The 25,241-nt window shown below is 43.4% G+C and overlaps 1 protein-coding gene across 10 annotated transcripts in view; it reads right to left on the bottom strand.

Moving 5' to 3' along the window:
• The window catches only part of S6kII (Ribosomal protein S6 kinase II), a 156,448-nt gene that overhangs the window by 39,610 nt on the left and 91,597 nt on the right, over positions 1–25,241 (bottom strand). Inside the window, exon 1 of one of the 10 annotated variants that reach the window (XM_022839482.2) lies at positions 19,275–19,538. The exons of 8 other annotated variants lie outside the window; for them this stretch is intronic. In XM_022839482.2, the coding sequence (XP_022695217.1) occupies positions 19,275–19,358 (84 nt within the window). In that variant the 5' untranslated portion in view covers positions 19,359–19,538. Of the gene's footprint in view, positions 1–12,004; positions 12,797–19,274; positions 19,539–25,241 lie in introns of those variants that run through there. One more of the 10 variants, XM_022839480.2, reaches the window with a different exon arrangement.

Here is a 25,241-nt window from a genome sequence, read left to right as displayed (position 1 = left end):
AAGTGAAACATAGAACGTTGTAAATATAGTACATAGGTGATTTTGGAACATTTCTAAATTAAGGCTATCATAGTTTATGTATTTGCTTGTTTTGGAGACAATGTATTCATATAGCTTTAGAGAACTGGGGCAGCCAGAAAAAGCTAACGAAGCCTCGTACTTTGTCACGTTCTTTTTGATTATTTTATCTTGCCGAGGACATTAAAAAATAGTCGATTTCACCACCGCGATGCCTTGCACAAGCTAGAGCCTTACCCCATTCGTTATCGGCTGGCGTTGTTGAGCACTGTTGCTACCTGTGTGCTCCAAGTAGGGCTGTACTTAGGTGATCTAGACCTGAATCCAGGCGTAACCGTCGGATCGAGAGCCTAACGACGATGCCGAAATAAAGTCGAACCACAGAGAGGGTTATTTCACCAGATTAAGTTATAATAATGCTTGACTGCACCGTAGTACTCGATTATAATAACAATTATGGGTAAAATGAGCATGTTCGTTTATATGAAAGCTTTGTAAACTGCATATTATGAATTCACTTATGATAGGTACTTCCGCAAGCATACATATGCTTTGTGCCCCCTACCTACGGTAGCGTTTTTGCGTCGATTTTAATAAGCCAATGTACTGCAATAGCGTATAGTATTCATGGATAAAGTATTGAAGTGGCCGAATATAGACAATTATCAACATTTACCAATCATTGCAAACGTTAAAATACATTGTGAGTTGACATTACACGGTTGACTTCTGAGTGGCATTTCACTTCCTACGGCCGAGCGTATAGGGCAGTTGCTTGAAGTTAGGTACACGAACCGCGCCCACGGGCCGCACGAGTGCCGATGGGTGCCGCCACCGATGACCGAATTCGACTTACGACCACAGTAACTCTAATAATGGTAATGTCAATAATAGTAATGCTAGGGTAAAATCGAACTGGGACCAATCCATTATCGACACTGGCAGAATACGTTACCTGAAAGCCCACGCTGCTTTGTATACCTAACCATGGGACAGATGATTCATTGGATTTAGTTAGTCATTGCAGTCGTTGTCTCGTGATTACATTACACAAAGCGTGCAGGCCAACGCCTATCGGTACTCCGACTGAAATTGGGGTAGATTTCCATCTAAAAAAGCGCTTCAGTCCGCGCGACTGCCATGAGTGAACTTTACGGAGACTTGTTCAATTGCTATTATAGCTAGCTGCCATGATCCTCAACATAGTTTAGAATTATTGCGATGTCCTAACATTTATCGTCCATTTCTGATTAAGTAATATGTCCCGTACGAGTCCAACAAGGGTGCAAGCTAATGCGCAAAAAGGAAAAACGTCATTCTTTACATCGATACCTTACTCGAACATGTGATAGCAAAGCAATGTCCCCTTTCGACAACAGCAAACAAGTGCAGTGCCCTAAGTCTTCTATGTAATAACGTGCAAAGTTCAAGAAGTTAACGTTGAATATTCATATTCCCACTGCATAATAAATAATGGAGTAGCTTGCGTCCTCTCACTACTGGCCTAGCTGAGACAATACACGTCTCACGAAAACGTTTAAACACATAAAAGAACTTTTAAACAAAAACAACTTATTCTCCGGAATATATTCAGATAATATGGGCCATAGCCTGCATATGCTGATTAGATACAGTTAAAGAATGATTTGTTGTACTAGTCTTTAAAAATATTGGCAGACGCTTAATAAGCGCTCAGCTGTATATCAGGACTTTGCCGACCTATCTCTGCTGGCTTCTTGATGCCGACTATATTGCCGATGAAACAAATCTTTCTAGGTATTGGACATATTCGCTCCAAGCACTGTCTCAAATATGAAACCCTGCTCATGTTCTCTTAGATTTTTATCATTCTTGATACTGCCTACGCGCTCGCATCCATGAACGCACGAAGATACATGCCTATCATCCTAACCCCCACTATCATTCAAACGTTTGTTGGAACAGGGGGTTTGTACGTCAGAATGCAACCTGTTGAATCTGAGTGACGAGCAACTTACTGCAGAACATTAACATCCACTGAGCCACCCCGTAGAGGTGGTATAGAAGTACCACATTTGTGGTAGGGACGCATTAGCCTGAGTGTTTTTGATTCGATTCACGATCGGAAACGATGATAGCCAGACTTCCAGTATCATACACACTGGCAATTGTTTGTGCTGCTAAAACCTTTCAACACTGTGCGCCCATCAGAAGATACAGCCCGTGCCCTCGTGTAGTGTCTGTTCCCAGCTGCACGTGGAGTTTAGAAAATGAAAAGTCCGGAAAATCAGAGGCAAATAGATTTTGCCTGATGGTAAAACAGAGCGCCGAACAAACCGTACCAACACCTGACCTACGGCTTTACAGATGAATGGGCCGCCGTGTATTTGCAGACCAATGTACTTTAAATAGGAACGCGCTAAATCGGCGTTGGTTATGTTTGTCTGTCTCTCTCTTATGCTCTTTATTGGTAACAAGTATTTGCCCGTCGATAGATACTGGGTAAAACGCGCTTTACAGAGTCGGATGTTTGTCTAGTAATCACAACAGAAAAACATCGATCAATCGAGGTCAACGACGAAGTAAAAGTGCCCTGTTTGCGTATAGTCCTTGGGTACACTAGACTTTGTCTTTTAATCACCAGTTCATAGATTCATGATTCTAGTATGGCACATGTTATTGACATCGACCGTATACATGCAATATGATCAACGGAGAGAAATACGCTATCTTTCGCTCCGATCTCTTCCGTTAGTGGTACCATACACGACGAAAAGTCAGGCACGAAAAACACAACAACTCCGCTTCCGGAAGCTCCACTATCATCTCCGTAACTATTTTATTATTGTTAGTTTTGAATAGAACACCGATTTCTGCAGTTGTTTTTACTCGTGCAAAAGGAATCCTGTCATTCTGGTCAATGTTCTTCATCCTTCTTCCGGTAGGTTTTTCGGAACGCGATCCTGCTGGACGGATTCTCTGCCGCCGTAGATGAACGCATTAGCATATCGGGTTTCCTTTAGCCCGCATTTGTGGTGCCTGGCCATTCATATGAATGGAAATGAAATCGATATTTTGCCGCTGCTGCTATCGCCGGTAAACATATGGAAGCTCTTGAATAGGCTACTCGTCATCATTTTGGCCCTGTCCAATGCTCAGAACCAACTTAGCTAATGTTAGCGGCGCCAGTAATGCTTACCGCTGTTCAGGTGGCTTTATCGTACACTACGATGATGATACAAGCATCAGTCCGGTACCCCCGTTTTGACCTCGTCATCCTGCGCGGCCCCCTTTACTACCTTGTATTATTTCTTGCTTTGTCCTTCCGTTTGCGCTTTTTGCGTATCTTTAAACTGCCAACGCACTTAAAATGTCGATAGAGCAAGATTGCGCAGAAGAAGCTCATGAATTAATAGACTAGTGCTTGAACGCTGGCCGCTAAGTTGGCAGCTAGCTAAGATCAGCTAGCTGCCAACAAGGTCACAGTCATTCATTTATTTTGGGACGTATTCTTTTTTCATGCCGTTATTGCTTCAGGCCTGTGTGGGTGATCACTTAGTAAATAAGGTTATTAATAGTAATAATAATGATAACAGTACCGATGTTAGCAGCAACGATCATGGTGCTGTTCAATGATAGTAGTATATGCTGCAAATGCGCCACCCGCCTCGCAGTCAGAAGGGGTCCAAGAAGTAAGCGCCCAGATAAGGGCTTAGCACTAAACGGGGTGCCAACGCCAAGAACAATAATAACAACAACATCATCATCATCTACACAGACGAGCCGTTGCAACAGCAGCAAGGAAACATTCAATGCGCAGCCGCTCGGCCAACGATAAGAACATTGTTCGTTACAGCTGATGCTATAACAAATACAGACAAACCTGTGCTAAATCGCTTCGTACAGAAACAGCACGCTAACATACACACAAGTACCATACGGGACAGATGACCGGCATATCCTGTTTGTTCTCGCAAAGAAAAAACGGAGCTGAACACAATCGTGCATAGATTACTCGATTATTGTCGACAAATTCTCTAGCACACAAACGCTCCTACTGCACGTGACCTGTTTGATAGAACAGAGGCCGCAGTCTAATAAGATAAGGACAGCTGGACAAGCTGTAACATGTGCAGAGCAAAGGTGCTGAACGGGAAACGTTAGTATTTTAAGTAGCCGATCATCAGATCAAGGCCAGAACGTAAAGTTTCAGTAGCAGCAAAACATAGTAACTGGTATAGTTCAATAATTGAGCTTCACTTTGGAGCGGTAAGTGGTTTAAAATGATTGCTTTGATCTAAACTGTAAGGGCTAATGGAAACTACTACGGAGGGAAAAAGTTAGGGAATATAGGGGAGGCGTAAAAGAAGAATTGCAGACTAATTTCAAATTAGTCTGAAATCGAATTAGACTCATCGGGAAACTCGATCACAGTGTCAAACTTCCTTTTTAGCGGCAGTAGAAACGGTTATTTCCGATTGCATAATGTTAGCTAGCACTCATTGTGTGTCACCTGACTTTTACTGAGTAATTATTTTTACTCGAATACTCCGAACACGGCAACGAGCTTACTATTGAAAGTTCGGTGTATGGTATGAAGCCTGAGTGTGCCTTTCAGAAGGAAAAAGGACAAGAGAACGACGGGCAAAATACACGAAGTTTATTAAAGGAAATGATCTTTGTTAGTATTTAACTTATTATTAGGCCAAATACCGTACTCCAGGCTAATTGGCCCAACAATACACACTCACGCATGAAACAGACGAATCCAGTTTCGTGTCATTGCCCCGTGAACTCTCTGGAAATTTTCCGTCATCTCCCATCGCTTTGTTCCACCCATAACCCAAATCTGTTCTGTTCGATCTTGGCTTGTTCATTGTGGACACCACGACCATCAGAGCTGCTGTTGCTTTTTACCATCGTGCAGTATTATGCATTCGTTGTTTTTAGGATATGCCATCCAGTGCAACAGCCGCAGACGCTCACCTAACGTTAGTAAATACGGCTGCCATAAAACTCCCCCTTTGCATGCTTTTACTGCGTTTACTATAGCTTTTGCTGCTGCAGCTGCGGCCTTTCTGTTCTTTCAATTTCATTGAGAGTTTAGTTGTTACGCGTCGTCTCGTGATGGCTTTACTACTACTGATAGTGACCACTAGTTTCTTTTGGCTACAGTCTGGTACGAGAAAGGAGGTTTGTACCATTGCTGTTGTTGGTCTCCATCTAGAGCTGTTAACCAAAACTGTTAAATCCTGTGCGGCTGACAAAGGCTGCTATCTAAGGGCGAAACTTGAAGCGCAACTAAGCCTGCTAGATTTCGTTGTGAACCTAATTCACCTATACATACGAACCCGCAGTCTTCACCCTCGCAGCCTGCTTCCTTGTCTATTGAAATCGATTGATACTCCCTTTATCCCATATTGAGCTGTATCTCCCTATCTATGCATGGATCACAGAGACCCAATTAGGTAACTTAGATAACACATATCCTTAAAAAACAAATAATTTTCCTTCTTTCTATATATTTATACACATATTTACCATTTACATATACACTAAGTAATTTTGCAAAATTTCTTCAACTCGCTTTTGAACAGACGAAGCGAAATAGCATTGGATCATTAACAAAACAAGAAATTTTCGGAAAAAACAATAACCAGGACGTCATATCAACAGCAATTACAAATCCTCTTACATTTTACCTATCCCGCTCTGTTTACATTGGCGCAAGAGCGATTTCCAACAAATAGCTCGGCGAAATTGGCCGGTTTTGCCTCTGCCTTGCCTGAGTCCGTTCGATCTTTCCTCTTCCAGCCTGTGGCCGTTACGCTACGTTGTTAAGGCGCCATGATAACTACTTAGAACAAACAGAATTCTTGCAAGTTCAGTTTCTATGGCCTACCAACGTTTTCCCTATCCGTCCCTTTTCCGAGCGAAAACGTTCGTCGTAAAGGCTCGTGTTCGTCGAATCCCGTTTACAGTGAGGCTGTTGATGTTAGCAAATGTTCTTTACCTAACGACGCTTGCGCAACCTATCGGGAAACAAACAAGGTACTAGCAGTAAACTGCTGGTCTTATGGCCTCACGCTACTGTGGCGGCAATTTAGAGACTTGCTATGATGAGTTATGCGAGTTGATTGTTACCGGTCACAGTAAACGGCAGACTAAGGTATCCTTCTTTGCGTTCTCCTCGCTCAGCCCAGCTTAGCTTGCTTATCTATGCCTGGCCGCTTATCCTTCACACCAACTCGAACAACGAAGAGATGGCCGAACGATTCGTTTGCGCCTTCACCTCAATCGTCCAGCAAATAGCTAACCAGTAAGTCTTTTTCCTTCTGCTACTGCCGCGGCACCAGTTGAATCGTACAGGCACGCGTACTGTGCTTGGGTGTTCTGTATTGTATTGCACTATAAAGTAGTAGGGCAGTACGTCTGGCCATTCGGCTAACCAGTCGCCAGCTGCCCGTCATTGTCAGCGCCATCGCCTCAGCGCCTTTTTCACCTTTGAAAATCGGCCTAACAACACTGACCCAGTTGATCAAGGTCGGTAGACTCTTGTCACAGATTGCGGCCTTTGCAATGGCCCGTGCATCGATCTTCTATCGTTCGATCGTTCAAGTCCATTTACAGATCAACAAGTGAAAGCTGTAATCTACCGAAAAACCAAATTGACGCAAGGGAACAATAGTGACAATGCAGTCACGTGATACATACTGATCATATAGAGTGAAAATAAGTTTGGGTACACTGGCTCTAAGCACCAGCGAATATATCCACATCAGATCTTAGTAGCTCTACCGTAATAGAGATTGCTTCACTACTAAATAGATACTAGTAATCTGGAAAATAAGTTGTTGTGCTTGACATCCCTAACACCGTACATATGGTTCCATCATGGCATCGTGCTACCAAAACCACAGCGGATTTCTGTGATTCTCAGCGTTTATTGATCTGTGTTCCTCTTCAACTGTATCTCTCACTATACTCTATTCTCTCTCAGCTCAAGATAATGGCGAATTGCACAGAAGTAGGCGTATACTAACGATAGTTATTGAATCCCCACGCCTTGCTCTGAGGTGTCAACCATGCGCGCTTGCCCGAGGTAACTTGTCGATTTGTTGGTCTTACTAGGTACATCTATTAGAACTATGCTACCATAGCCTTGCATACTCGCGAGCTGTGTTCTTCGCTTGTTTGTTCTTGATGCTTTACGATAACAAGCATCGCCATTACGGCTATTTTTGCCACTGATCTTTAGTTGTTGTTTTGGCAGACGCGCCGCCGCTGCCGTTGCTATCATGACTGCTGATCGTTGTGTCAATGTCAGTGCCAAGCGCATGTCTCGTCTATTGGCTGTCTTAGAGAATGTGTGAATTGTTTTTGCTGGTTGTTCTCCTTGTTTGAGCGCCCGTCCGACCAGCCCGCCAAACCCGGCGTCTTCGCCACGCATTCTTTCCTATGGCACCCTCTCTCAAACTTGTGCATCACGCATCGGGACGAAAACACGGCCAACAGGGATAGAGATTATCACAGACGTGGCACCTAGACGCCTGTCAGCATCGCCATCCTTGCCGTTGTCACCGAAAACTAATTGTTATATATATATATACCTAACTGAGCAGACAGTGGTTCGCATAGCAGCATCACGCAGAACTACAAAGTCATACTCGCGGAATTCATGCATGCCTTTATGACCGACCGTCATCGGTAACGAATGGCAGTGATATTGGCCTAACGATGAAAGCTCTTCTTACGTTCCTTCCTCGAAAAAGCACGCTTTTGTTGTAGTTCCGTTATAGAAAGCGCCGCCAAACAATCTCCTTGGCGGTCTGTCTGATTCCTTTCCCTTGAGATAGAGTGGGACATCTGTCTCGTCTCTGCTACAAGCGAAATTATTGTAATGGCTTTACAGACTGCCGCAAAAGAGAAATTTACTGAGACTTTTCAATGCTCTGTCGTTCTGTATGTTTTTTTTAGCTAGCAGTCACCATTAGCGCATAAAAAATGTCGAAATTTCGATAACCTCATTCTTGGCTAGTATTATCTCTATAAGACATATCAGGTCATTGGGTACTGGCAGTCTGTCAGACCTGCTCGCTTCGGCATTCGGACATCCGCTCCTTCTCCGATCTTCCGAGGGCCCATAACTACTTGTTCGAGAAACAACTTCTAGATAGGAATTTAATAGGTGTGCTTGTCCTGTTAACATCAGACATTACGATGAATAGCTAGAAATAGTGAAATAGAACAAAATTAGAGAACCTAATAAGTGCTGTCCACTCATCTCGTTTGTGTGTATTTGTCTAGCTTATCGATTGCAACAAAAAAGACCTAATACTAAACACTGCTTTGCACAGACGTCCGTGACGGGTAGATATACAACCATATACGTAGATTGATGATACAAGTCACTATGAGATGATTAGCCAACCGCTGTTGGTGAAGATCTTAATCAGTGGCGCGACTTCACATAGGTCGCCGGTCATGCCTTCTCTGTCCTGTTTTGCGTAAGGAATCAAATAGCGATCTCTCTACAATCTGCAACCAGGCCAGCACGTTCGATTTATCCGCAGGCCTTATACGTTATCCTGAAATTGGCTATCGACGGTGCATTATTTTGTAGGGCACAAACGTAAAAGTGGTTGTGTAATGTGTGGCTGGAATGTGCGGTGAGCGCAGCGAAAACCTGCACGTAAAAATACGCGTCAGCCCTTCCTAATGACAGCTACAGCTGGAACAGCAGCGACACTGAGGGGTCTATGTCGAAGACAACGTGAACCTTCATCTCCGGTGGCTATGGGCCCTCATTAATAGAAATCACTGTAACGAGCCTGAGTTAACCACCATCACCGTATTCGCCAAGCCTTCGACACCCCTGCACGTACGTGAGCTTGCTATACTAAAACGTTCGTAGAGACATCGTAGTAAGTAGCATATAGGATGATACAAAAATTTACCTCATGGGATGCACATCGTAAATCCATAGAGAGAGAAAGTAGGAAAATCCAGAGAAAATAGGTTTCCGATTGAGATCAAAATTGATTTTCAGTTTCAACTGACAGTTTATTTGTGTACCCGCTTTTCCCTAGCGATTAATGTATTTATCTCACTCTATACACTTACGTTGTTCTGAGCTGTAACCTCTTCGTTACCCCACGTATTGCGATCCATCACCGAAAACAGGCGATAATAACCCAAATTATGACGTTTGTGACCGCAAGTAGCAATGAGATCGCTGAGAACCTCATCTCAGTTTTGCTAAATCTTTCTTCGCTAAAACATTCCTTTCGTCTTCGTTATGTTTTCTATTCAAAATATGTACTAGTTAAGCAATTCGTAGTAAGCAGGACATATGCCACGTTCGTTTAAGTTACATAATAATAATTAATAAACATTCCCAATAACGTTCCCAGTACGAGTACGTATACTAGGCTGTGGTGCATTCACGTTTGTATTTTTTTAGATTAACTTTATTTGCCAAATCTACCATTGTCTCTGCTTTTGCAAAACTAACAGTGAAATAGAAACTCTCCCCGTTGTTTATTTTAAATAGCTAACTTTCTAATCGAGAAACAGAACGGACGTCCCAAAGTACAGCAACGCGGAGTCCTGTGAGACACAATATTCCCGTGCGGTACCCTTAGCACTGAGCATCATTATACAACTAAGCATATCTCGCCTTTACCCGCTCGTCTAATAGCGTCTAACTCGATCTAGCTCGATCCATCGGCTCCACACAACCGTGTGCTTGACATCCGACAAATTTTCCTGTTCTTTACGTACGCACTACTATGCCTAACAGCAAGTGAAACCCTTTCAATACTGTTCGCAGGGACAAATGGCCCACCTTTCAAGGGCATACGTCTCTTTACAGCCATTACATTCACCGCAGATTACTCGTTGCCTTCACGCGTCTCATGAGAACGGAACAAAGGTAAGCTCTGACTAAGTAACGGATGGACTATGTGGATAAAAGTTGTTCACACTGTAGACGCAAGATGATCGGAGGGCAACAGAAGAAAAACCGGAAGAGAGGATCCGAGCAACTGCTTTGCCTCGTGCCGTATCGCCTCATTACTGCTCTGATCCTGATGATTAATTCTCTCGTGCAATGCGAAACTGTACAGTTTCACCACTGGGTGGTAAAAAAGAAATCAGTTAATTGGACAATGGTTTTCTCTGTTTGCTTGTTCACTGCACAGAGAACGGTAACTCCTTTAAATGCTGCCACTTTGCAGCATTACGAATCCTTGGGGGCTGTTTTTATTTCTGTTGGAGCTAGCGTCCGAGGATGTCACTGGTCCTGTTTTCGGCCGTTGATAATACGTTGTTGGTTGATGACACGTCGCAGGACACGGCCACGGCTTTCTTCCCTTTTTTTCTTTCGCAAATCGCCCAGACACCCCAGAGGTACAATGACCATTAAGGATGATTCCGGTAAGTTGCTGGAACCAGTCGATAGGAAATGCGTAACAACAACAGTTGTTTGGGAACGAAAGACTCGTGGATAAAGCCATCGTAGATTGCTGCCCCGGCAGAACCGCAGTTGTGCCTTTTGCTACAGACTTACGTTTAAGATAAGGCTTCGTTAACTAGTTAACGGTTAATTTATGGCAAAAAGCTTAGAACACTTAGGAATATGTAAAAGTAGTCAGCGGCATGCTGTGACACCGTATGCATATACGTGGAAGCTTCGTTAACGATGTGACTCGTTAGTCTATGCTGCTGAGACCTACTATGAGTATTTTTGGGCTATTCAACAGATACTACTAATCCTGATCGCGGCGAGGTTGGATCAGAATTCTTGTTTTAGAAGGTCGAAACAGGCCGAAGACCGTACCAGCGTTAGCAACCCATAATATCTGCTATCCATTCTATCTCATAAAACCACGACTCGCATTATGGGGGGCATTTCGTTAAGGAACATATGAAAGACAGTTTGATCTTCCGGGTGATGCTATTGCTCTGTTCTTTGTTGGTCAACAGCCAGCAAGGCAAAAGGGCTCTTCTCGATCAACATCGAAAGCCGATCCTATCTTGACCAGCGTTCCAGCTGTTTTAGGTTAGAAGAGATTGCGGCCAATCTCTGCTTGATCCTTAACTTGACTCGGCTGGCTACCGACTTTACGAACGAGGGGTTGAAACAACCCTAGTTTATCGTTCTGCCTTTTGTCATTTTTCCTTAGTGTAGCATTTAGCCGTTGCGCCAAACAATGTTAGCCTGTTTTGAGCCTCGAAAAAGTTCGAGATTTAGTTTGTTTACTTGCATAGAAGTGGCTTGTCTAACTTGCGTTTTATTGAGCTCAAATGCCATTGAATGGGAATCTGCAGGAAGCGAAAGATACTGAACGGTGAACATCGTAAAGCTTGCGTTAAGACCTTATGTTTTTTCTCCCTCTTCGAGACCTCTTGCTTGTTGCTATTTTCTGTTTTTCAAGTGTTCACATGAGTGTTGTAGTCACATCTTTGTTTTTCCGGTAGAGTTAGACGCTCCATATTTCTCGCGTATTGTGAAATTCTTCTTCTTAAGAAAGGAACTATGAATAGATACAATTTTCACCGAAAGAGCTATTACGCAACAGACTATAGTAATGCGCTTCTAGTACAAGCGCGTTGCGCCGCGTGGCTTTCGTTAGTGTCAACGTATCTTAGCGTTCCCCTTCATTACGTCCTAACTGGCACCGACCGTGAATGAATCTAGTCGTAAATCTAACGAAGTAGACTCCACATTCAACGCAAATATAGAAACGGTAATATCCACGTAATACATCCGGTCATTGTTTCGAGATCGCCGTTAGCATGATCATAAAAGATTAGACATTCCGATACACCAACGATAAGCAGCTGCCAAGCAACAATTAACTGGGAGTATCTCACACAAGTGATCCAATTCTGATCTACATACATTATTGAATTAACACTGAACAACTAATAGATACAGCAGCTTTAGGCGATAAAAAGCCGGCCGCTTCTATTCAAATTCGATCAGAAACACTCCTGTACCCACCTCGATGTTGAGTTCCTCTAGATCGACAAGTGTGTTGCTGGAACTGGTGGAAGATGAGCTTTTCTCCGAAGAATTGCGACTCTCCTCTTTGACCATAACACGGTCCGCCGTACTTCGGCCTTTGCGTCGCCACTTCTTGAGATTCTTGAGTGTTGCCAGAAAGTTCCATTCACGACCGTATTTATCTTTGTTACTATTACTGTTACTGCTTTTATTGCTATTATTTCCTTTTAATCTTACACTTATCGACGAAGGGTTGGATACTGCCACATTTAGCTCGGTCTGCCCCGTACGTTTGGCGCTCAGCTCCGGCATCGTGTTCACCTTGTAGAATCCAACCCGTACGCTCATCCCTCCTGTTTTACGTCTTTTCGTGATTACTACCTGCTTTTGCTTCTATTGCCACAACTCGCGGTGTTTCTTCTTCGCCGACAACCACGGCTTTCACGTTCGCTCACAACGCGTCCCCTCACTAAGCCGTTCCAGCTTTATTGAACGCGTTACAATCACAACGGCACACACAATGTTAACGGTACTCTATACGGACAGACTTACGTACACAGATAATGGCCTGATGGGCGGCCTGTAGTTTGGCCGAAGATGTGTAAGACACGTATCGTACACCATGAGTAGGGTCACAGCAAAGTTCCTCTAGGACCAAATGGTGCACAATATATAATAGTTACTTCGGCACAGGATCAGAATACAAGCTCATAACAGTAGCCTTCCACGCTCCGTGAACAGTTCACTACGAGAGGCCGTTTTGAATGACAAATTTTTGCAGTGTCCACACGATATCCACACAGAGTGTTGAATCTCCTCTTGCCTTCAAACGACGTGGGCGTATGCCTAGGAAACAGAGAGACCAATAGATGGACGATACGCAGACGGAACAAATGGAGCCGCCGTGAAATTAATGCCCAGTCTTGTAAATCTCGACGAGGAGGCTTGGGCTCTAGCAAGCTGGCGGTCTCTTGATCCGTCGCTCAGAGGTTTGTAACTACCTCTAACAACAGGAGCAGTCACAACGGCACTCTACCGTCAGCATAGTACCGACTACGGCCTGTTTCGGCCAGTCGGCAAGGTAATCTTACCTACCTTCCTTTTCTCCTTACAGGACATTTGCGTGCAGCCTACACTACACAGCGACGTCCGGGAAGTGGTCGAGTAGTTGGGAGGCGATTACAACCGGGCAGTCCGAAAAAGAAATTTCGCGTATCAACGTGTTCTTACGGCGACATTAAAAACTAATAGTTTTTTAGAGCTGTTTTTCATACAAAATCATCACAACGACCATATTGCGCCTGGTTAGTTATCTGTCCTATTCGCTGCAGGCAACAACTAATGAGTGTTAGATACTACTGATACATAATGGTTGGCAGTGCGACATCATGCGACACGTAGGAATAAACAAGAAAAATCTAGGTTACGGAAATTAACTACTAACGACAACAGTAATTACAGATCTGCGTGTGCTATTCTGATTCGATTAAAGAAGACAGCTTATTTGAGAGAGCGTGACTATGCTATATTGTCTCGTGAGCTAAGAGAGAGGGAAGGAGAGGGCTTTTTCTACGCCCCCATCAGTGTACAATCGTTATTTTCTTGACAAAGGGCAGTTAGAATTTGGTAGTATCAGCTGTCCTGGCCACAAAAGGGGTTCTTCACGTTCAAGGAGTCTTTCGGGTAAAACGAATCGGGAAGTTTAATATTGCGCTCTATGAAATGATGGCAGTTGATGTATTACCGGTAAGAACAACAATGGTCTCGCCAAAAATAATTGGCCAGACGCTGCGTCGTCTAATAAGCCCTCAGGCGTTTAGCCTACGTAGGCTACAGGGATGAAGATATCGAAGATTAATTACGATTGCGGATTCCTCATAGTAGCTTCACGTAAACGCAGTTGATTTCGACCTGCGCGGTGCACACGCGCTGCACCGCCGTAGAAATACACATATAGAGATGGTGCGCCTGGCCAACGATGCATTGTCGAAGCACAGCCATAGAAGTGGCTAGTGGAGAACGGGAAGCCACGTGCGTTTGGGTTGTTGTCACTACTGAGGGAATTTGGGAAACCTTTTTCCGTCGGGAACTATCTCTTGCGAAGTTTTCGTCGTAACTAACGGCACTAAACAGCTCGGTACGTAATACGATTTAAGCCGAGAGCTCATGCCCCAGTTGGTCGGAGCAGTTTCTTGGTAGCAGTAAAGTGTTCCTTGGTAGGGGTCGAACGAATCACGTGCTGCTCGTACTAGTCAACAGCCAATGTACGAAGGAGTGCGGTAGCATCGATCTGAGTAGTAGGAACTATGACAAGAAAGCGATTTCACTGGAAGAGACTGGCCTATTTACTTACATTGGAATAGCGACTAGCGATACGGTTAATTTGGGACTACCGCCTGGCGGGTCGTAGATAGACACAATGATAGGATGACGAGAGTTCAGCTGAACTATCTCAACGGTTTAATGTGACCTCCGTCACATCTCCAATTATTTTAGCTGTCGGCGTCCACATCAAGTATCTGTATCCTGCAGAAATTGACGATAACTTGCTGGTCGACTATAATTCATCAGTTGGTTAGACATGCAACGGCAGTTGTCTCCCCTCCCGTCATTTTCGTTCCCTAACGGTCTGGCTGTTATATCCGTCCTAGTATTAGATCAAATGCTGTTTGTATCGAGGAAAATTGCAGTACGCATAGATCTGTATCGTTGACTGTAATTAATTCCAAAGTGGTTATAGAACAAAGTTGAATCGTGCATTGCGATCGTTGTTTCTGCCGCTTCGAGCGATGGCATTATTGCCGCGGCCGCGGCTGCAGCGACAAGCGCGTATAGATTTTTGCTCACGGCAACGTCCGACCACCATTTGACGGCTGCATATGTTCTCTCTGAGTCTATCGCGCCTGAACCTGCTTAGGACATACCCGCAAACGGCCGCGGCGCGGCGTTACTGTGCCCAGTCGGAATAGCGGCTTAGCCGGCAGCTTATTTCAATATTAAATGCATAATTTTCTCAGAATGAATATGACTCATATGTTATTGCTATTATTAGTACTAGACAATGAATAAACAAGTATATGAAATACATAGCAATTATGACGCATTTCCATTTTTTATTTCCTATGGTGCAACGTTAGTCATAACGTTTGTCAACGGAACGAAAGAACTACTATGGTTGTATCGTATTATAGATCGTAGACTATCGAGCGATGTCACTGCGATGTGAAGATTTTTCTCAATTCCAGAATCCGTACGTTAAAAACACAATTTCAAAACGACATAGATATATACGTACAGATTCCAGCAAAAGGCTGAAGGTCGCTATCATGTGATGGCGCGTTACACGGGGCATCGCTAGCAGACCAGACCGATAGACCAAAACGAGCATTTTTAGGGCTTGACCTAACCGCGAACGTCGTTCCAGCATCGCGACCATTCTCATCCTAATCATCACCATCATCATCATCATCAACAACAACAACAACAACATGCTGTCGGCATAAAGCTAGCAAATAAATTGCACTTCAAGCAACAAGTGCGTCTCGCAAATGTACATGCCGACTGTACACGTACACATACATTATATGTTTCTTAAGGCTACGATTTCATCATTTTTCCTGATCCTTAGCGCGGCCCCCACACCCTGGCGCCTCACTGGGGACTAACTGCAGCACAACAAAAGACGACGAAGAATTAATATCGAAGAAGGCCACATTTAAATTCGCTGGCGGTCGCAGCGTCGACAATATATAATGTGTGCTTGAACCCAACATGAATGTAAATCGTTCATTGGCATTGTTTCCCATACTAGTAACCGCCGCTGGCACCCTAATCATTACAACAATTCCGACCCAGAACTGAGGTCATAAAAAAGATGGCTGCGCTGGAATGGAACGGTGTACCCTGTACTTGGATGTCCGCTGAGAAGGCCCGCAGGAGCAGCATTACTCCGTTGTGGCTAGCACTACATCATAGACTTTGCGAGGCTGCGATCTCCTAGCGCTTCCTGATTGATTCGTATACTGTCTGTAAGTGTGTCTATCTGGAAGGTCATTTGCTACTTAGTTGAATAATACGGCTGCTTAAATGAGGCAGACAAACTTCACGGTCTTCACTTTCACGGTCAAGCAGCATTGCTGCGTGAGAGACTTTTTGCCGATAATAAGACATTTTGTACGTTCGTGCGAGACCCGCAGCGCCACCAAATTCGCACTTCGCCGACGTCTTCATGCCGGCCCTTAGAAACACCGATAATATTTCACACGTATTTATTGTCCCAAACGCAGGAAGTCAGTGACCGGTTGAATGGAAGCAAATGAATACTGATGAATCGATGTCCAACTTGTACTATTACAACTCATAGTCTTAGTGATACGGTTGTGCTAGTTGTCTGGCCGTAAACCGGAACGGGTGATGCTACGTCAGCTAGTAAACAGTGATCATAAATTGTCATAAAGTTGGCATTCGACGAGCTTCCAAACTGTTCTCAAAAAGCCATTTTTTGACTGCGGTAAAGTTGGTCGTTAGACGTTTCTATAGCATATCGTAGTGCGTTAATTACTTAAACATATGTGCTTATTACTCTATATTATAGTATATGCATTCTATGAGGCCAAAGATGTTATCAATACAGTTATAGAACGCCAGCTAAACAAGATTGTTTAGAAAAAATCGTATTATAGCTCCAGGTCCATTTCACGGCCTGCTTAAGGAGCGTGTGAAAAATAACTCAATTTTCTTTCAGGAGTACAAATGAAATGTGCGAACGTCTCTATAGCTTCGTTGGATCATAACGTCGAACGCTTAGTTTACGACTATTAGGCTATGGGTCAGCTGAGGCGCGCGTCGTAAAATTTGTCCTCGGTTAAGGGCTCGTAGGCGGTTTTTGCTACGGAAAACATGCAGTATATCCTACATATCTACAGTGATATTATTTGAAGTACCGGTAACACGTCACAAATCCCATTACTACCTCAACGATTAAATGGCTTTGCAAGCTTTACACCTAGTTGGCGGTTGTGAAATAGAAATGTTTTCCGTTTTAGAAACAACGACAACGACAACAAGTTGACGTAAATACGTGAGCAGAAAATGTTGCCGTTATGTGCCGTTGTTACTATCAGTGCGTCCGAAACACTTCAACTAGCGATCTGGGAGAAGACGGTATTCACTATATTCTAACGCAGTTTCAATTAGATACACAGCTAAATGGAAACTCGGCAAGACCAGTGTAAAAAAATTGGCATGAACGGCTACGATTGTCAAATAAACCTTCCCCGTTCACCAAAACGTACGTTCTCATTCTTAAACTATAATATGGAGCAAGCAATGGTAACGGTGCCACTTACCATACGTGGCACCGTTACCAGTCATTCTCCGACATGTTCGCTAGTTAACCTTCAGCGCTGTCAAACAAGTAGCAAAAGATAACAACAAAGTCAACAAGTGTCTGTGTGTGTGTGTGTGTGTGTGAATAAATCAGGGCTTAAGTGTAAGTCCCGGACCAAAGGGTTTCCTGCTGTCGTATGTTCCAGAGAGTTCAAGCTTGCTCGTGCCTTGATATTATATACATTAAGAGATTTGTAGTGGCAGTACTTGTGGACATTGTTTTAATAATAGGCGCAAAGTGTTTTTAACAATGTTGAACTCTTAAAGAGAACAGCCATTGTGTTTAGGATAGATAGGGCACTGCCACCTTCGCACAGCCCTCGCCAAAGTGAACGGGACTAGCGGTTTCATCGGCCCTCACCACTAAGTCACCGCCAAAGTCATAGCACAGCCGGGGGCAGACAGACGACGGAGGGCACGCGAGCGTTCATTGAGTAGCCACCCATAACGTACGTTCCGCGCTGCAACCGTATCCGCGGTGGAGCAGTAGACCTAGCTATTGCAATGTTATCCACAGCAGCGGCAGTAATGGCTAGTGAACAAAAGCGGACAAGAAAGACAAAAGGCCAGCGGAATGTCGGACACACTGTCAAGGAAATAGATACCCGTACCTACTTTCTATACGGACGAAGCAAAGATTTATTATTGTATAGCGTTTCTTGTTCCGAAAGCAAGCCAGGCCCACTGGCCTAGTAGCACAACTATTACAAGGACGAACACTACAGCTACTAGATTCTCCTTTCGCTGTTTATTCTCGCCCAACTTTTTGCTCGTGTATGCCTCTATCCATATCTATACACACATGTGTTTCCTCGGTTTTTAATAACTTCCATTTAAAACGTAGCTTGACCTACTGTCTGCGCTATTGGATGCAGCAGAATACAGCAAAAAGAACGATCATATTATACAATGGTATAATGCTTACATAACCGATACGATTATCATTGTATTAGTTAGCGTTGCGTATGTTTTCTGGTAACGAGAACCCGAAATTGTATTTACCGGCCTTAGGTGAGACCCAAACGATGTTTGCACACAGACAAGGGTCTATGTACTTGTATTCTGGCTATAGTGCGACAATGACTAGATAATAAATAAAGAAATAAATAAGCTAAAAAGATAATGTACGGCCTGCCAATGTACGCGAGCCATTTGTCGAGCAGCGTTCGAGTTGTCAGTCGTATGAATAAATGGACGATCACTCATCCGGTAAAAAACTGATAATTGGCTTTTTCAGCAGTAGGAAATCGTCGACCAACCGTTAAGAAGAGCTACACGTCTACACGTGTCTATGCTTACCACGTTTTCTGCATACCCAGACAACAATATGTTGTGTTGGTCTTGGACACGCGTTTGCTTGTGTATCTGTGTGTGTGTCTATTATTATAAACGGCTGTTCCAGTCTTGAGACAGCGCACTCAACGTAAGCCAACGTTGTCTGTCAACGTGTGTCTTTCGATTTTTTTTCGAAATCTTGATGCTCGATCTTCGACTACGCTCACTCACTCATGATCACCCATTGTACTCATGCGACCCACACACAGGCCCTTACACTCGGGCCTACACAAGCACAGGCTCACATACAGAGATAAGTATGCCATCGTGCTTCGTGCATGTGCACGCTTATAAATCTAGTGGTAGCCATGCGTAAAAGAAGATCCGACCGCTTCGAATTACGCTGATACGTAAACAGTTACGTAATTTTTGTTCACACGAATTGGTTGAGGGATAATTGCAATGCCATAAAAAGCCATACTGGTTTACTAAAACAAAGGAAAAATTAACTCTACAATAACTTGAAAATTTTCGAACGCCAATTATCTTGCTACTATGGCCTAGATACGTATGCTTTCGCATTTAGCGTGATGATATGACGTACCGTTTTACTGAATTTTCGAATCAGCAGTTTGAAGAAACCAACGGTGCCTAATTTTTCCGAACCTCGTTGTACCACCATGTTCATGAGTCACGAATTTCGTTCCACGTATTCCTCAACGTACAATAGAACGTATAAATCTTTTCTAAGAATAGCAGACTTTAACAGAGGCTTATAGTATAGTCCCAATGATCTCTGCGTTGTGCACGCTTGGTTATCACTTCACTGTTTGACATTCTACATTTGCAGAACATAAGGATCATTGCGTCAGCCGCGCACCTAAACGGCAACGTTTTCTGAGCTGTTTTCTCTCCAGATTTACTACTACTACGGCAACGACTGCTGCCGTTGTAACGATTACTGTATATAAAAAAAAAAAAAAAACTTGTAACAATTTAAATTATCTATTAGACGCACACGAACCTCATGAGCTGTACCCAACTTTTTTTTTTTTTTTTCGTTTCGACGAACCGAACAGCTCTCAGATTGGACAGGGTTCAAGGCTTCTGGGTCTGATTTCGGAAAAATACAGAAACGATAAACGTACTATAGTAGACCCACAAATCGACAGTCGATGTCGTTTGTTCCGCTTGGCGCTCTCTTTTGCCAGAATATATGTGAACCCTCACCATAAGCGCTTTCTAATTATGACAATTAATTTTTGGTATATGGCGGCCTCAGTCCCTTGCAGACGGTTATCGAATAGAGGCAACTAACGATTCGTGTTATTACCGCATTCGATGACTTCTGACGATAGTCCAATGTCAAGTTGTACTAAGCAGACATACAGTTGATAACGTGGTGACTAAGATTCTTCTAGCAATTTCAGACGGCTCAGATCAGATCCGACAAATGTAGAATCCGTCCATTCGATTGCCTGTTCGCTCTTTAGTTACCAAGTGTTGGCCAACCTGTACGCTTAGAAGAATGCGACAGAGACATGGCACGATCGGGTGGTAAGTGACAATTTGAGAACGATTTTTTTCACCGTTCTAGCTATTCCAGTGAATAGCATCAACGTCTGGTACCGTAGTTCTTGTTCCGAACGTTACCTGGCACTCGACAAGAGTAATCAGTTTATATGAGCTAAGTCATTCAGTGCCTCCCAAAAGTTGAAGGCGAACGTCGGCGCGCGAACAGTTCCTACTTGCTTCTGCCTTTTCTTTCAGCCGCTAGGATCAAACAGAGGATTGGCAACTTTATAAGCAGTGTGTACATATACATACGCACCGTACCACACACTACATAGTCGATTCCTTATAACCAATCTAGCGAACGATGCTGATCATACACTGACAATAGCCATAGTTCTTCTAATACATCAGCAGTTCGGCATTACTGCCGTTATCCACTTGAACTATCAGCGGCAATGACAGCATTCTCACTCTCCGCTACTCTTTAGACTATCAGGAAAACGTCTCACATCTTCTCGGAGTTCTTCCGACTCTGATCACAACGCGCTCGCGCACCGGAGAGTGGAAAGGGCGAACATATGTACATGCATATATGTAGCAGCTGAAGCAGCTCTCGTGCGGAAATGCGTTCAAATCAGAATCGTTGTTAACGAACGAGGAACAAAGCGGCAAGATTGTTGTGTACTGCAGCAGCGGATGCTGCTGCCCTTGGCGACCATCAGCACCAGTGCGAGCGCTACAGCCACAGCGGCAGCCGCCACCTCGTGCTCACCGTAGAGTCCGCCACGGTTTTGCCATGTTGTCGCCGTCGCCGTCGTCATCGTGGTTCATCATCATCATCATCATCATCATCATCCGTGTTGTCAGCATCAGCCTCCCGCGCGAAACAGCACGACCGTCCTTCACTGTCTTTTCGATTTTCGGGCTTCTCAGTGGGTCTTTCTCTCTATCTGTGTTTTGGTAACGGGCAGGGTTTGATAGCATTCATACTGGTAGTAGTCTCAGGAAGCAGCCGATAGCCCCGTGCCGGTTAGTCGACGGCAGGACAGAAGAGATGGACGTTGACAACCACAATGTCGATAAGATAATCAAACGAGACTCGACGCATATGATGTTCATAGCATAGGGTGATTCTTGTCTTCTCTTGTTGTACTAAAGGAGGCAAAGGTTGAGGCGTGTGTCTCGTAGAGGCATTGTCAATAGCAGCGTGTTTATTCGTTTGTTCGTTCGTTTTCATCGACTGAAGCGACGAAGGTATCAGCAGAAAAGCCGACGGAGAGACAGGCAAAGCAAATATCAGCTAGCCAGGTCCATGTCAGACAAACCTCAAACTCTCTAAGTAAGGTTAAACTATATCAAGTATATATATGGGAGATGCAACGCATTAGCAAAATTACTCTGTCGCCTCATCGAGACTACGTGTGAGCCAACGCAGTAGACGTCTCATAGATAACGCAAAGACTTCGAGATGTGAAGACCTCCCTGAGAGGTGACGTGTGCATTTGTCTGTGTTGTCTTACATAATATTAAATGCTGCGGATCATCATAGGCAACAGACAGTATCATCAAAGCCCGTTGGACCTACTAGGCCTTCTCAAGGCAAGCACATCTCTTCCATAATCACATCGGTAGGTGTTTGGGCGCGCGAGAACATAGCAACTGAGTTACTAAAAGTACACTCTCAAAGCAGCACACGTGTGTGCAGATATGCACGCACTACTAGTGGCGGCAGGGAGGCCGGTTTGAATTGGGACTGTCTCGTCATCGCTGGCTGCCGATGCTAAGTTAAACATCGTCAGATGGACGATTGGTATCGTGTACGTTGTAAAGTCGTGTTTTCCCTACTTGTTGTTGTTATTAATCTTATTGCTAGATTTAGGTTTCAATATGCCCGATGCGACGTAAGAGTTCGTCTAATATAATAGTGTGTCATATATAATAGGCTTACACGTTATAAATTGGAGGTCGAGAACGAAGAGGGAAAGCAGTTACGTCTCAGTTGAACAAACATAGTGGAGAAACATCAACAAGCAATAATGAGGCCGACTACTAACGACTTGTCAATACTTCTTCAGTAGTCCTACCGGTTTACCATCGCTTCCTATTTCGAAAAAACAGAAACAGCGTACTCTGATCGCAAGACCCACCAGTACAAATCAATTGAGGAGACGCTTTTGGTTAGCATAACTGGACGTCCTGGCCGCGACGAAACTGCACTGAACACAGGAATAAACGTTACGTAGCGTTTGAATACTGCGCATCAAAACGAGAAAGCCTGATTGACAAGGCAGAGCCGAGTACAATTTACATATCCGTCTGTGTAGATAAAACTGGGGCGGAAAACATCTACACAGGACGCACGGCTATTTATCAGCGGCAGTAGGAGAAAATGCAGGCTTTACGTTTAGGCTTTCAGGCGCGCAGCTATAAGCTCGGATCATCGAGGAACGACCACCTTTAGAAGAAACGAGTACGCGAGGGCAGATTACGAACCAATCGAAAGAACTGAGCATAACGTACACACCTTAATAGATTAAGTACAGGGCATCGCAGTGAGGGATGTGCGTATAAAAAGCACATGGCTTAATAGCTCTGCAGGTACTATAAGCTCACTCTCATAAATATCACGCAATAAGATCGCGAAATAATAATTGATTCTTTGCATAAAGAGATTCGCCGAGCTTCAATGAAACGCATAATACAGGTTTCACAAGGAATACTCGTTCAATTATCTTTGAAACGTTTACAGATAATCACTGGTTTGACTAACGATCAGATCGAGACCGCTGATTACGACCTGATGAGTAGCAACGTTAGATAAAAATTATGGAATCTCAAAAGTCGATCTAACCAATAACCAATCCAGATAAATGAAAAGACAATGTCAGCTCTTACTAGGCGAAAGCCTATTTCTCAAACTCTCTTGCATGTAGAAAACATACACACGAGCCCGCCATTATGAACTAGACTATAACTAGGGTAGTCTATGGTACTGTGTCTATACCGCTCAATGCCGGAACACGTACGTCGCAGTTCACTGCGCTACTGCCACGGGCGAGGGGCTACATTAACCCTAACGCCTTCTTATTGAGCTGATTTGCAGTCAATATTTTGCCAGCCAATATACTTTTTTGTACCACTTTGGGCTTGAATAGCCGAGGGTTCTTCAGAACAATACGTTACATCTCAGGCAGAGAAGCTGAACTCGCGGTGATGGCGGGTATTGTCTCGGACTTCAGGAATCTTAGGTGGGAACAGAAAGGACACTTGTATATTCCACAAACGGCAAAATTGCATCTACCTCGGTGAAAATCAAACTAACTACGCTGTTTTGGTTGAGTATCGAAGTGCTTCTTTCGTTTTATGGACTTTAACTTCTGTTCCACGACAAGAAAATTACCCGACTGAGGACCGCTAAATTCCATAAAACGGCGTAATCGGTACGATGGTTTTTGGGAAACAATTTACAGCGATGTTTAGATCAGAGATTGGGTCCTGGGCTGCAAAAATGGCTTCAGTTACTTTGTTTAGTTAATTAATTAAAGTAAATTAATACTTTCTATAATAAAGCATTAGTATGTAATACACCCGGGGAACTTACGTTGCTATAGCTTAAGAGGTTCAATTCCTGCATGAATCTTTTATCCGTATATTAGTGAGAGGAAAAAAAATCTTCTATAATTTGTGCATTATACGCAATAATATACGACAAAGATATTATCAATATCTCGCTACTATAATTTAGTAGATAGACAAACATTGGCGTAGCATTTTTTTATTATATATTGGCTCATGCTATCGTGACAAAGCGCTATAGCAAAACAACGGTGGTCCGATGCGCGCGTATTAGAGTGCAATGCAATGGGTGCGACTTGTCGTGCCTTAAATTATGAAGAACAAATATTTACGGCCAATCTTCTTATAAAGCAAAAGCACCCTGAATGATAAGTCAAGTTCCTTTGCTAGAAATAACTACTTTCTTAAACAACACTTAAACAAATAATTATGTATATCTGGCGCTGTTGTTAAGCGTTCTTCAAATGTATTGTACATTCTACTCGCAGTACTTCGCTTTGAAAGAAACAAAACTCGAGAACTGCTTTTAGGAACGATTTTTATAATAAATAAATTAATTTAATAATTATTTTTACGTAAATACGTTGATAGCTGACCGGTTAGTTGATTACGTAAAATCACCCTTTATAATATAAACATGGTGCGATGTAATGTCTAGTTCGTTAGGAAAAGCCACTCCATACCCCACAGTCAGAAAGTTACTCAGAGTCTGACTGCTTGAGCAGGCGTTTCGTCGTAAAGTAGTCTGCAATGTGTGACCGGCCGCACTGTTTCTGCACACCGGACGACTTCACTTGACGAGGTTTATTGCCTCCAAATGCCGTATTCCGTTGGCAGACTTCAGTAGCGTGACAAAGTCCATACTGACAATTCAGCCTTGTTTTTCCTTTATTATTAAAGCTAGAAATTCCAGTAGCGAGCGCGTATTATAGTTTTTGCGTCTCAAGTGTACAGTATGGCATCCTGTGACTGGCAAAAATTGAACATTGCGGTAACAAATTGATCAACATGAACCCACTAGACAGAATTTGCCTTCGGTAATAATAAAATGAAAAACGATGACGCCTATTTCCTTTACGCAAAACAACCATTAATTTACTTAGAGAGGGGCAATTTGAATAACACTAGCAACGTTCGTATTTTGGCATTTCGCGCTTAGGTTTGACCAGAACTGGAAACCGCCTTGGAAAAACAAAGCGGATTGCAGCATTTTAAATCAGAGTCCTCATTACTCAAACTGCACAACCCGCTTTTTCCGATTATCAAGATGACGGAGTCTGAGCTTAGTAAGTTATTATATAGCGGTACGTACGCACAAAATGTGTATATGTATGATTATTTCGAGAGTTTACTCTGGGTAAAAATACTATGGTGCATTAGGGAATTGAAACGTTCTGTTTTATATTTTAGTCTTTTGAACTTTATAATATACCTGCTTATAGTGTCGTAAGGAACCGTTCTCGCACTACAGACCTCATGT

Source organism: Varroa jacobsoni, unplaced genomic scaffold, assembly GCF_002532875.2.
Source record: "Varroa jacobsoni isolate VJ856 unplaced genomic scaffold, vjacob_1.0 scaffold_803, whole genome shotgun sequence".
NCBI classification, from domain to species: Eukaryota; Metazoa; Arthropoda; class Arachnida; order Mesostigmata; family Varroidae; genus Varroa; species Varroa jacobsoni.
The sequence above is the reverse complement of the archived record's forward strand: the minus strand, read 5'-3'. Positions and strand labels throughout refer to the sequence as shown.